General features: G+C 34.9%; 1 protein-coding gene across 1 annotated transcript in view; it reads right to left on the reverse strand.

Moving 5' to 3' along the window:
- The window catches only part of LOC148946765 (mitogen-activated protein kinase p38b-like), a 131,294-nt gene extending 117,648 nt beyond the window's left edge, over positions 1-13,646 (reverse strand). Inside the window, exon 1 of the mRNA XM_089097130.1 lies at positions 13,416-13,646. Within this exon, the coding sequence (XP_088953256.1) occupies positions 13,416-13,522 (107 nt within the window). The 5' untranslated portion in view covers positions 13,523-13,646. The remainder of the gene's footprint in view (positions 1-13,415) is intronic.
- Between the last annotated feature and the right edge of the window lie 1,158 nt (positions 13,647-14,804).

Here is a 14,804-nt window from a genome sequence, read left to right on the forward strand (position 1 = left end):
AATACTACTTACTACTACTACTACTACTCAAGTCCCATCCATCCTCGAAGGTTGTTTTGGGGCCTCTTCATTCACTATGCTATTGATGCGGCGTCTGTATGAGCATCTATCTTCAGTCAGGCGTAGAAGTTGTGGCAGGTTGAGTGTAGAGAAGTTGTCTTCCCATCTCTTTGGGGGCCAACCTCTGGGGTGAGAACCATGCACGCGACCAGGGGAGACTATTTTTGGAAGACGGGAATTTTCTATACACTGGATGTGGCCTAGCCACCTAAGCTGTTGCAGTTTTACTTTGTCAAGTATGGTATGTTTTATATTGAGGTTTTCAAACAGCCCAACTTTAGAGATCCTGTCCAGGTACGTAATGCCCGCAATACGGCGAAGGGACTGTTTCAAATGCGGCTAGGCGATGTTGGTTATCAGTTTTGATGGTCCATGTTTCACAAGCGTAAATGGCAATGGGGATAATCAGTGTGTAGAAGAGTCTTGTTTTTAGCAGTGATAACAAATTCTTGTTCCTCCAGATTGGCATCAAGGCTTTAAAGCTAGAGTTGGCAAGCGCCAGGCGCCTCTTAATATCTTTCGAGTGGTTAGACGTTATAAGGCTACCAAGGTAGGTGAAATCTTTCACTCATTCTATGTTGTCACCAAGAAGCTGGAGGCTTAAGCTTTCTTTGTTTTCCGGTTTTCATGAACAGAGCATGGCTTTTGTCTTTGAGGAATTGATGGTCATTCCAAAGTGGCTGGTGATTGACTGGGTGTTGTCAGCCTGGGACTGAAGATCCCCAAGTTTCTCATTTATTTGGTCTATGTTATCTGCATAAGTTGAATTATCAATCAATATTCCCCCAATGAGGACACCTGACGAATTGTCAAGGAATGATAGGACAGCGGTAATGAACAGGTTAAACAGTTCCAGTGAAAGCAAACAACCCTTCAGCACACCAGTCAATGTTTCAAAGCTATTGGAAAGGCCCTCCCTCTCCTATCATGACGTGGCTTCTGAGCTTTGAGTACATATCTCTGATCAATGATACTACGTTTTGTGGTATACCAAAGTGAAGAAGAATATGCTGCAGACCTTCTCTCCATATGAGGTCTAAAGCCTGCATAAAGTCAATGAAAAGGAGGAAAATACTACGTCCAAGTTCAAGATATTTTTCCATAGTCTGACGGACCGTAAATATCTTATCAATTGTTGACCTGTTTGGGCAGAAAACGGCCTGATATATGCTAGAATAACAGTTGAAGATATAGCTCTTATACGCTCCAGCATTACTCTAGTGAGTATTTTAGCAACATGGCTTGTAAGGCTTATAGGCCGGTAGTTATCACAGATTGCTTTCAAGCCTTTTTTATGGAGTTGAACTATCGTGGTTTCACACCATGAGGATGGAAAGTGACCTTCTTCCCAAGCAGCAGTCAGTGGCGGATCCAGGTGGGGGACACGCACCCCCGCTAACGTATTGGTGGATTTGGAGTTGGGACACTGTAACACTTTAAGGTTATTTTTTTAAACTGGTTTTTAATATTTCAGTTATAAGTAAATTTTTAATTGTTAAGACTGTTTCTTTTTCCAAACAAGTTCGAAACAAAGTTTCAGTTATTCTGTGTGGTCTCTGTTATATTTTACTGATTACGCATACTGCCTAAAGGTCTTTAATTAAATTTAGATTTATCACGAGAATCTGTCCGTATTACCACAAAAGCCAACTGGGAGGTAAAAAATCTTCATTTTGTATTAAAAAGAAGGAAAAAAATAACCCTCGTTTTAACTGTCTTCTATGTATTTCTGTCTTTTTGTTGAATGTTTCTTTTTACACCCCTAAACGAGCTAGTATTAAATGTTTAATCTTTTACACATATAGAATTGTATCTTAATCTTCATTTCCGACTCTTCATTACCATCATAATAACTAAGCAATGCCATATAGTTAGGTGACATACTAAATGGTTTGACCTATACAAATAGTCACAAAAAGAATGCATGGCTCCAATAGATGGTTCAAGACTAATTTTTTTGATAATACTAAGCTGTATAGTGGTCAGAAGTACAAACTACAAAGGTACAAAAGCAATATAGTGGTCAGAAGTACAAAATATTAAATATCAAATTTTTTGGTTAATGGTAAACAGCTTTTTATTTTTTTATGGCGGGGTGGTTTTATAGCTTACTATTTTTTGTATCAATATTTTCACATCATTCAACTTCAACAGATTTGTTAGAACTTTAATCCTCACCAGAGTTTAGATTAAATTTACAACCATTTCCACTACCTACCTACAGCATATGATTGTTGAGGTTCCCTTTAAATTGCTGATATTTTGTTCTTCACAAGTTTATCAGAACAACATATTATAGACTCCCCCCCCCCCCGCCACTAAGAAAAATCCTGGATCCACCCCTGGAAGCAGTAGCAATTTTTAGGTAAAGGTCAACAAGGGGATTGCAATTTACTTTTAGTAACAAATAAGTGTACCTAACATGTTTTGCATGCAGACCCGCTGTACCCCCCCCCCTAATATGCAAATATATAGCCCAAATTTTTTTCTAAAGTAATGAAGAAACTAACAAAGAAATGGGTTTGTTCTCAAGTTTTACACATTATAAACTTGACTGAGTGACATATAATACACAAGTACCTGAATTTTTCATGGATAGAGAGCCGGATTTCCCAGTATTATTTAAAAATGATCAGAAATTAAATAAAAAAAAAAACAAGTGAAAGTTTTTCAACTGAAAGCAAGGAGGAACATCAAAACTTAAAACAAACAGAAGTTATTACGTATATGAAAGGAGTTTCACCTTCCACAAGACCTTGTTCTTTATGCTAAAGTTTTAACTTTTTGTTTTAATTCTTCAAGAATGATTGCTGAAACACTATGGCCATTTAATTAGAACAATAAGCTTTGTTCTAAAATGCTAAAGTAAGAACTTTAGCATAAAGCGCAAGGTCTGACACTTGTCTTCTCTTGTGCTAAGCTAAAAGAAACAAATGAAGAAACCAGTTTGTTCTCAAGTTTTACACAGTGTAAACTTGAGAGAGTGGCATATAATACACAAGTACCGAAATTCCTTCCCCCTACAGAAAAAAAACTAATAAAATTCTTAAATTTAGATAGCCTTATTTTCCATGGGGGGTGGGTGTATTTTCTGTGGCAGAGTATTTTCTGGGGGGATATTTTCCGCGAGAGCGGGGTATTTTCTGCAGGTAGGTATTTTCTGCAGGGGGTAAGCACCAGGGGGGGCGAAAGCCTAGGATATTTAAAAATTTGTATCTAGACTACAAAAAAGAGTGTCAGTTTAGCATCTCTACTCTCCTGAAAGGAACACTAAAAAATTCTTAAAACTACTTTTTTGCATCCTAAAATACTTACTTGTATTGTACTAAAGGTCTACCAATAAAACTCACTCCCCTCAATGGACAATTACATAGCCCAAATTATATATACCGTACTCAATGCATTTTACATAGGCTGACTCTTTTCTTCATGCTACCTGTTGCCATTGTCTTGTTTGTTTCATGTAAATTAGGCTAATACAAAGGAAAGAGTCAACCTATGAAAAATGCATAGATTATATATAAATTGCAATATAAATTTGTCCATTAGGGTGTGGGGGGGGGGTAAATTTTAATGGTGCACCTTGAGGACTGACATAAGTAAGTACTTTATAATATTTCAAATCACTTCTCAGAATTCTAAAAGCATTTCCTTCTAGGGGTATGCAACATACCCCTGCAGAAACTAGTCAAACAGGTTGTTTCAACAAAGAATTTGATTGCAAACAGTGGTTTCTCACTATGTTTACAATATTCAAACTTTAGTTTTTTGGGGTTTAGGGGGGGGAGGTACCTAGGTTAGATTATGTATGTAATATACACTATTCTTTACCCCCACCCTCCTAATGTGCAAATATATAGCCAAAATTTGCTTCTGAGCTATTACATTTTCATCCTATTTTGTTTTATTTCATTAGCATTAACCAAACTTCACTTCTTGCATGGCTCCCAGCTAATAGAACAGTACTGTTTTTGTGTTTTTTTTTTTTTTGTTTTTTTTTGCTTCAAAGCCTAGCTTTTAGTATATTAATGTTACTTTAATTTTATTGAGACAATTCTTTTTTAAAATAAGGTGATGAAACTAACCCATTGTATGCAGAAAACTATATTAACAGACAATGACATTTGTTTTCATCACAATTCAATTTTAAACCCTTTACGGACCCTCAAAGATGATACCCTTTTCTCTTATTTTAGATACAGCTTAGGCTATATACATATGCTAGTGTCAATCTTATTAAAACCAGTTTTCCTGTGAATTGCATTGACAGTAACAAAACAAAGAAACAATTAATGCACAGGAAATATATAATATGGGTTATATATTTGGGCAGGGTTGGATTGCATAGGTGTGGGCCTGATTGGAATTATTTTTTTTGCAGGGCCCCCTCTATATATTAAATTTTTAAGCAAAATTCAGATTTGGCATATATATATATATATATAATAATAATAATAATAATAATAATAATAATAATATTTATTTTTAACCCACTGTAAAATAAATGTAAAATAGTGGAGTAATACAAACAACAAACAAAAAAAAAAGAAAAAGAACAACGACAATCTAACCACAAATATAATCACTAATAAAAAAAACGGATAAGACTGTGATGTGGGCCCAACCGAAAACTAGCATCCTGACTAATCTTCGCTTGCACCGTTTCAAGCGAGGACAGAATTGCTTTTGCACCATAACGACCAACAAGGCGCCTATTGCGCACAGCAAGCGGCAAATACAATAGAAACTTACAATATCTAAAATAATTAACCTTCATTTGTTTCAGATCATGCTTAGTAAAAATCGGATACAGCCCAGAAGCGGATAAAATCGCATGGTCACAGAAACTACAGTAAAGTTTAGCAAGACCATGCCTATTAAAACGTCCACGGGTTGTAACTATTTTCCCATAACCAGCTTTAAGCTTATCCTTCGAATCACAAATAAATTTACGCTGGATGCTTCCTACGGATTCACATATGGAAATACCAAGCCATTTGATAACAGGGACACTAGGTACCATAAAGGTGTTGCAAACAAGGGGAGTAGCAGGGGGATTAACAGCGTTGAAAAGTAAATATTCACATTTCGAAGTATTTAATGATAGGCTTATTTCACTAAGCATAGATCCAACCATGCTAACATTCCGTTCAAGCCTCCTTTTGGAACGACTAATCAGGAGGAGGTCATCAGCATATGCTAAATAAGACACTTCCGAAAAACCAAAAAAACAACTGGAGGGAATCTTATTAATCACACTCGAAATACAAGCATTAAAAATATGAGGCGAAAGAACTCCTCCCTGCCTAACCCCGCATTTAACAGGAATATTTCCAAAAGCACATCCATTCGATTTCAATCTCACATATGAATTCGAATACCAAAAACGTAGCAGAGAAATAATCGATGGGTTTATACCAAGCTGATGTAAAGAATAAAAAGCCTGAGGGTGCACAACACTGTCGAAAGCTTTAGATATGTCTAAAGCACATATATGTAATGATTGACCTTTCGTTTGTGCATCCTTAAAAAGGAGAGCCAGCACCCGATGTGCATGTTGACAAGAAATCCTCTTTCTAAATCCAAACTGATTAGCATCATAATTCACAAAATCAATAATATAAGGAAGAAGCACATATTCAAAAAGTTTGCTAATATTGCAGGCGACAGTAATAGGCCTATAAGAATCACATTTATTTACGTCTTTTCCTCTCTTTACAATTGAGGTAACAATACCACATAGGAAACTATCAGGCACTAAAGAACAGCAAAGACACATTTGAAAAAGTAGCTGCAAATGTTTTACTAGTTCCCGAGAATCTTTCCGTAAATGAAAAACACTTATACCATCAATATCAATAGACTGAGACTTCAGCCGCCTGATCGAATGAGTAATTATATCAGCTGACACAGGAAGGACTTGTTTTTGCTGCATTTTTTCGGGAAGGCACTTAGCAAGGAGTTGGGAATATCGGCTATGTACAGCGAAATTAACACGGGAAAAAAATATTAGAATAATGTTGGATCCAAGCTGATTGCGGAATATTATCACTCTTATAATCAGTAAACTTAGAAGAATTAGTCACAAACTTCCACTCTTTCGAACTGTTTGGAAAATTAACTCCAGCTTCACGGACGGACCGCAGTTGTATTTTATAAGCCGTTTTCGTTTTACGTTTAATATCAAAAACAGTACCGCGAGAGGGACGCCCACAAGCAATCCAAATACGTAACCATAGCTTGGCCTGATTTTTCACTTTTTCAAAAGAGGGTCATAATTCCAAACAAACTTTCGCGTGTTGAACCGAATATGTTCAATTGGGACAGCTACTTGTTCGTTTTTTTTTCAAACATAAAATGATTTGATGATAATACGTATTCAATTGCAAACGAGCACTGGGTGAGGTAACTCCGCAACAGAGGAGGTTATAAGGCACATTAATGGTACTCAGCAGGCTTGCAAGTGTGGACACATATAGAGGCCAATCACAAAGATTCCCTTTTCACCGTTGAAACCACTTTCTTTCTACGGATTTGGGAGCATTTATTGCTATTTTAGATGTTACTGACACACACAGAGATATAGATATGTGGTCATAATCTCATTCATCTTCATCAACGTGGAGAGTTGAAGTTATAGCACCAGCAGAACATACACAGTGGTCAAGGTTAGACCGGGAGCCGCTGGCATGTATGTAAGTAAATGGAAGATCTTTTGTCAGAATCCGGAAACCAAGGGGGAGGCACTCGAGCAGTGAATCGGATCGGGGGGAGGACATTGTCATTTCACAGTTCATGTCACCCATTAGTAGCCAATCATAACCAAGTTTCTCAATACCCGATACCAAATTTTCCAATTTTTTGCACGCTTTAACAAAATGGGTGAATGACGCAAGATTATTCTTATTATGCGGCAAATAAACATTAACTAGTACAAGATCACCAATCCTGACGGCTAAATAAATATCATCAGATCCGTAACACTGTGGGGAAAGGGAAGAGAGTTTCCGATTCAGCACGCAAGCCAACCCACCGGAGGGACGACCACGAGTTCTTCGGGCATTTGTAGAAAAAACAATGTGGTCGGGGCTACGTCGAAGGAAATTTACACTCACAGCCGGCAATAAATGTTCTTGAAAAAGGACTACATCAAATGTATCAAGAAGATTATCAATACAAATGTCCTTATCTTTGGTCCCATTAATATTAAAAGAACAAATAGAGATAGGAAAAGATATCATTTGGCAATACCTTTGGTAGCAATAGCACGCAACTTGGGACATCGCAAACTATATGACACATGGTCTCCACCACAGTTAGCGCATTTAGGGGACAACTGACAGGGAGAGTCCTTTGATGATTCGTGGGGAAAGGAGCATCGGGAGCATTTCACAACTGGGCTTCTGCAATTGGCAACTACGTGGTCAGGAGAACGGCATCTATGGCAACAACGCGGAATCTGAAAATACTCAAAAATGTGCAAAATTTCATAATAAACTTTCAATCCAGTTTTAATGGCATTGATCTTAGTTGCAACATCTACAAACGAAATTCCGAGTGCATGGGAAGTTCCAAGCCTTGTTATGTCAGAGACTCCAGGGTATTCAGTAAGGCGAGAGATATCATAATCAGTGCCTATACCCTTTAATAGACCAAAATATTTCTTTTCGATAAGTTTGGCTTTAGAGTTCGCTAAAACTGAGGGCACAGCCTTGCAAAAATCATTCACGGCCACATTATCGATTCTTACAACAAGTTTATTGTTAGACGACCGTATGCTGCTAATTGCCTCATGACCGGAGATCTTGTCAATTACCTCTCTACGTTTCGCTGGGTTATTCAAAACCTTAGGCACATTCGAAATAACAACTGTGGCTAGATTATCATTCGCGGGGACAGTAGGTAATGCCGGGAAATTCATATCATAATTTGTGAGCTTAGAATCAATAACTTCTAGAGTTCGGCCAATTTTATTAATCTTGGTAGCTAAGCGTGAATATGCTACAGCCGGTATGGTAGGAACTTCGGTTGGAAGTCGGATCACATATAAATAGGAATAGTTATGTTCTCAGAATCACATTTCCGGATTAAATCAATCATATCTCTGATATTGTTTGTAATTGCTTTATTGCCAACGCACTTAGGACAACAGTCATCTGGAACTGTAGCTGAATAAAGTTCAATCTTTGCAGTTGAAACGGCCGAATTCTCGAAAAAATCAACCGCACGACTCACAATGATATCGTCGTCAATTCCCGCTTCAAAATTCACTTGGATAAAGTTCAAAACAGGCAAATAAACATACCTGTCATTATCGCTTGCAGCACTCATAGTCCACTTTAAACCGGTTTATCTAGGCAGGCAATTCATACATCAACGTCTATATATATATATATATATATATATATATATATATATATATATATATATATATATATATATATATATATATATATATATATATATATATATATATATATATATATATATATATATATATATATATATATATATATATATATATATATATATATATATATATATATATATATATATATATATATCATATATATATATATATATATATATATATATATATATATATACATATATATATATATATATATATATATATATATATATATATATATATATATATATATATATATATATATATATATATATATATATATATATCATATATATATATATATATATATATATATATATATATATATATATATATATATATATATATATATATATATATATATATATATATATATATATATATATATATATATATATATATATATATATATGTATATATATAGGTTGCCCTTTCATGTAATCTTTAGCACAGCTGTTTGTGTTTCAAAATATTTCTTCCTACAGATTTGTTGGATTATGACAGATCTAATAATTTAAAAGATGTGAAAGGTGTTCTTTAACATCTCTATTGGGGTCGGAAAAGTGCATTTGGCCATATGAATATGGTTCAAAGCCACCTTCAGGGGTCTGAGATGGGTGGGCTGCTAAGTTGATTTTGTCATGAATTTGTCCACCTATTTTGACGCTGAAATCATTACAACTGTATTTGTTCAATCATTGCTTACATTGAATGAAGCTAAAGCAAAACATGAGTTTCAGTTTTGTATTTGTTTATGGAAGTCTTTAAAGAGCAAGTGATATCCTATAACAGGCCAAAAAAATTCAGTTTGGAAATTGTTGATGCAGGAATGCAATTTGACCAAGCAGGCAACAGTCCCCAAGTAAACCATCTTTGTTGGCTACTTTTCCAGCAGGAAAATGGAGGACTCCATAGTGAATACCTACAGAGTTGAAGGGTCCCAATGACTTGCAAATAACTCCAAATAACTAGTTTATGGCATCTTTGTAGGTTTTCTCTGGGTTTTATGCCACAATTTGTTGGCATCAAAGATTGTGATAGTGCTGTTCTTCTAATATAATATTTTTTTGGGTACTTGTCTACATAATGGTACACACTTGAGAAGTTAACTTAGGTCAATCCTAATGAAATTAAATAAAAAAATGTATTTTTTTAACTGAAAGTAAGGAGCAACAATAAAACTTAAAATAAACAGAAATTATTTTGTATATGAAAGGAGCTGTCCGTTCCTCAACATCCCACTCTTTATGCTAAAGTTTTTATTGTTTTGAAAAGTAGAGTTGTGAGAAAAAGTCAAACTTTAGTCTAAGGAGTGGTACGTTGAGGAGGGGGCAGCCCCTTTCATATACGGAATAATTCCTGTTTGTTTTAAGTTTTAATGTTGCTCCTTACTTTCAGTTAAAGAAAACTTATTTTTCTTATTTAATTTCTGAACGTTTTTGAATTAATGTGGGTTTTGAATTTGGCTTACCATACATTAATAATAAAACGAAATTTGCATATTAGTTTTACTTTTTTTATCTAATAATAACCTTATAATAGCCTAAGTTTGATTTTTGTTCCATTTTTTTAGGAATGACTCCTGAATCACAAAGGCTATTCAATTAGAATAATAACCTCTGTTAAAAGTTAAAAAAAAAAAAACTTTAGCATAAGAGCAAGCTATAGAGGAGAGGCAACCCACCATATATATGTAATATTTTTTGTTTGTTTTAAGTTTTAAATGTTGCTCCTTACTTTCAGTTTGATAAAACTGTTTTTTTAATCCTATTTCTGATTGTTCTTTAAATAATGCTGAACCCCCTTCATGGAAATCCTCTTCTCCCATGAAACATTCTTCCATAGAAAGATCCTCCCACATAATCCCCACCCTCCACAAGAAAAAATCCCCCCTGAAAACATCTGTATAATTCCCAATAACCAATTCTATATTTGCATTTGTTTAATCAAATAGCTTTTGCAGCAAACAAAGCTGAACACTAAATTATGCTATTTTTACAGTCATTTAAGAAAAAAATGTAGACATTGTCTAAATATAGACAATGGGCAGAGTTCACAACTTTCAGGCCTTCCCCCAGGGACTTGGGGAATTAAGTCGTCCTCAAAGACAAAGTTATTAATTTTTTCAACTATGCCAAACAGAATGGCTATCTCTAAATTTTTATCCAGTGACTTTGAGAGAAAAATGAGCATGGGAGGGGGCCTAGTTGCCCTCCAATTTTTTTGGTAACTAGAACTTTTAATTTCCATTCAAATGAGGCCTCTCAGGACATTCTAGGACTACTAGGTTGATATGATCACCCCTGGAAAAAAATTAAATAAACAAAGATCCATGATCTTTCTTCTGGGAAAAAATAAAAAATTCCCCATTTTTGCAGATAGGAGCTTGAAACCTCTACAGAGTGGTTATCTGATATGGTACACTGAGCCTGATGGTATGATTTTCAATAAGATTCTATGACTTTGGGGGGGGGTGTTTCCCCCTTTTTTTGAAAATAAGGCAAACTTTCTCAGGATTGTAACTTTTGATGGGTAAGATGAAACTAATATATTAAAAATTAGCATTACAAAATTCAATTCTTTTGATGTATCTATTGGTATCAAAAATCTGTTTTTTAGAGTTTTGGTTACTATTGAGCAGGGTGGCTCATTACTTACAGTTTGCTACCACAAACTGTTTAATATGCCAAAATATGAGGAAAATATAATACTTTAGAAACAAATTTGGGCTATATCTTTGCACATTAGGGGGGTGGAAAAGTAAACCAGGTCTGCATGCAAAATGTGTTAGCTAAAATTATTCTAATTATTATGAAGTAAGAATTGTTTTCTAACTACATGCTGTCCAAATACTTTAACCCCCCCCCCCCCCCCCTAAAGTGCAAATACAAAGCCCAAATTATATAAGTATAGTGTATTCTGTCACCCATCATTGTTTTCTACCAAACATAAGTCACCCATCACTTGTTTTCCACTGAGCATAAGCTAATTGTCTCCTAATATAGACAGATAAAACCAGTTTGTTCTTGAGTGTGTACCATTATGTGCTCTAGTACCTCTTTTACTTATGCACTTTCATTTTTGACTTGTTCTGATTCTTGCTGTCTTTTAACAGCACAGTTTTTTGTTCTTCACTATTATTTTTGACAGTCTTGATACTTGCTTTTGTGTGCCTGCTAACCCTATAATTCTTTGATCTTCACTTTTATCTTTAACAAGTTCTGATTCTTTTTGTTGCTTGTAATTCTCACTGCTGATTATCTTCTAATTGCATTTTTCTTTGTTCTTGCAGTTGTATATCTTCTAACCACACATTTCTATGTTCTTCATTTTCATTTTGATTCATTCTGATCCTCATTGTTGCAAGTCTTGTAGCCACATATTTTTTTTTCTTCAATTTTGTTTTTGAGTTGTTGTGATTCTTGCTGCCACTTATCTTTTGACTGCATATTTCTATAAGCTTCAATTTCGTTTTTGACTTGTTCTAATTGTCAGTTTTGCTAATATTTTAACTATATATCTCTTGGATCTTTGTTTTCAGACATTTTTTTAGTGCCTTTTGCCTTAGTTGCTGGATTTTTCTTGTCACTTTTAATGGTATCCAGGATTTTTTTTTTTTAGGGGTGTTTTACACAAGGATTTCTTTTTTTTTTGGGGGGGGGGTACACAAAAAAATCAAAAAGCACATACACAATTCGTTTATATCCATTTTTGTTCCATTTTTGCAAGTCAGACAAACATTTTTTTGGGGGGAGGGGGTCTTCAAACCCTTTACCCCCCTAGATTTGGCCTTGTCTAACTTGTTCATTATTACCCATCATACATTTACATTTCTCAAATCATTCTCTTGACATTGTTTCATTTGATGGTTTAGTTTGTTTTGAGCTTACAGTTTTATCCTCTTTTATTCTTCTTTGCACTCATTTTATGTAAACATTAATTGTTTGTGTCCCCTAGATATTATTAAACTACTGAAAATGAATTTTGAAATTTACATACCTGAATATGGGCACATGAATTTACACATTTCAAAATTTTTGATCTGCAAATGCTTCTAAAACAGTTTTAAAATCTATTTTCCTTGTGTCTTCACTTTTAGTCAGCATTATTGCAAAACTATTTAGTCTATCCTGATTTATTGTTGATATCAGATAGTTTTTTTCATTGGTTTTAGCCTGGAAAGTGACCTCTCACCACAAGCAACACTTGCTGGAATTATTAAAAAATTTCACAATTTTGACAACCAATTGTTCATTTTGATGGTGGCACAAAACCCTTTCAAATGCTGGGCCCAATTGTTCTAATTGCCATTTTTCTGGCCCTGTATTTGGGTAAGGTTAAATAGATAGGTTAATTTACGTAAAAAGATAGGTTAATTTAGGTTAGAATTAAATTTGCAATGGAAACAAATGTCATCTTTGGATTCAGGATGAAATTCTGATTCAAGAGGTAAGTTTGTTTCTTAACCACCTAAATTGTCTGTTAATACAGATATTTACCAAAAACAATAGGCCTAGCTGATGTCATCCTGGCAAACAGTTTAAGCTTTACTGTTTGATAAACTGATTTTAAATAAGGAAAATAGTTTTAAAAAATTAATTAATTACACCTCTACTGCTAAGCATGCCTGGATCTAGGGGGGGGCAAACACACCAGGTAGCACACCTAGGGCAGCAAAACAAGCTAAAATTGTTAGGCTATGTTTTAGAGCAAAAATTATAATATTTACAGCACTGATGGTGCAGCAGGGCCAGCAAAATCTACATGCCCCCTCCACTGAAAAAAACACTTCAACTCTGCTATTAGGAGTAAGTCTAACAAGCTAGGCTATATGATGTTAGACATCTACATGATGTCAAACAAGCTATATGGCTTTCATAGCATTTCGTAAGCTAAGACTGAGGATAAGTAGGATCATTTTCAATCTACCTTCTAGACCACTTACCATACTTGTCCATATGCTCCAGACCCAACAGGGGTTAGCATTTGGTACCTCATTGGTATTTCCCATTGAGTTTTATTTAATTCAACCTTATAGAATCCTTCCTTCATTTTTTGAAACAGTAAAAAGAACGATTTCTTCTTCGAAGTTTTAAGCAAATCTGTAAGATATTTTGAAATAGATCTTAGATAGTCTGTTGGGAAATATGGGAGCTAAAACGGGAAATGTGTGGGCAAATTTGAACTGTTGTGAGTATAAATTAGCAGATTTCAGTGTTGCCACAACGTGCATGGTGCATATTGTAATTAGACGCTTTTTACAGGGAAAAAATCACGTTTTGTGAAAACTCAAGATTATTTATTTGGGAAAGCAGTGGTTTTGTTCTAAGTACTGACACACACAAGCAAAGAAAAAAACTGTTTTCTTACTTTAGAAATTGAGATAAACAAGCCCAAGGACAAGGTCTTGACCTTACTCACCTACATGGGCGTAGGCAGCATATTGTCTAGGGGGGCAGTCGATAGTGTAATGGAGGGCCTTTTATCAACTGCTTTTCCAACCATCTGCTTTTTCAGCCATATCTACTGTAAATTTGAAGGTCTAGGGGGGGCAACTGCCTCCCCCCCTCCCTACGCCCATTCTCACCTATCCAATTACCAAGGACAAAACAGTATAACCAAACAGTCAGCCAAATCAAAATATCCAAATCCATCCAAAGTTGTCATTAGTAATTGTAAACCGTCGTAAAATTACAGACAAAAGTAAATGAAATCTATTGAAATATTCCCAAGGTATTACTTCACATTAAGGCACCTCAGAAGAATACCGCCTGCCTAAACGGATTTTGGCGTATTAAATTCCTTACCAAGCAAGGTGGAGTGCCTACCATAAAGCTCTTTTATGATATCCCTGTGCTAGGTAAAACTTGTGAAATACATGCCTACTAGTAAAATAATTCAGAAAGTACATACAACATAAGATTAGTTCTATCCATGTTAGAATCCCGCAAGCCAATGAAACATAAAAAGAAATCTAAAACAATTCCACAATTCAAGGGCTGGAGGTGAGTTGTAAAACAAAGTGGGTTATTGGCTTCTGGAACCAATTATAAATTAAAAGCCCTTAAAGCTGGTCCAAAAACTCAATATAGAAAACAACCCCAAAAGAAAAAGAAAGAGAAAAATACATTGAAATATCCTTCAATATTTATTGATATTTTATGTATACTTACCTAAAAGTTCATTATCCTGAAAACTAAATTTTTTAAATTGCCAACTAATTTCATTAGCAGACACACATCTTAAGATAGTAAGCTAGCTGTATTGCTAAAAGGAGCAACATCCTATAAACGATAAGAGCGATTTTCTCCTAATAGGCTTGAAAGTTTATTAA

This window comes from Artemia sp. Qi Xiang Cuo, chromosome 11, assembly GCF_049724085.1.
Source record: "Artemia sp. Qi Xiang Cuo chromosome 11, ASM4972408v1, whole genome shotgun sequence".
Taxonomy (NCBI): Eukaryota; Metazoa; Arthropoda; class Branchiopoda; order Anostraca; family Artemiidae; genus Artemia; species Artemia sp. Qi Xiang Cuo.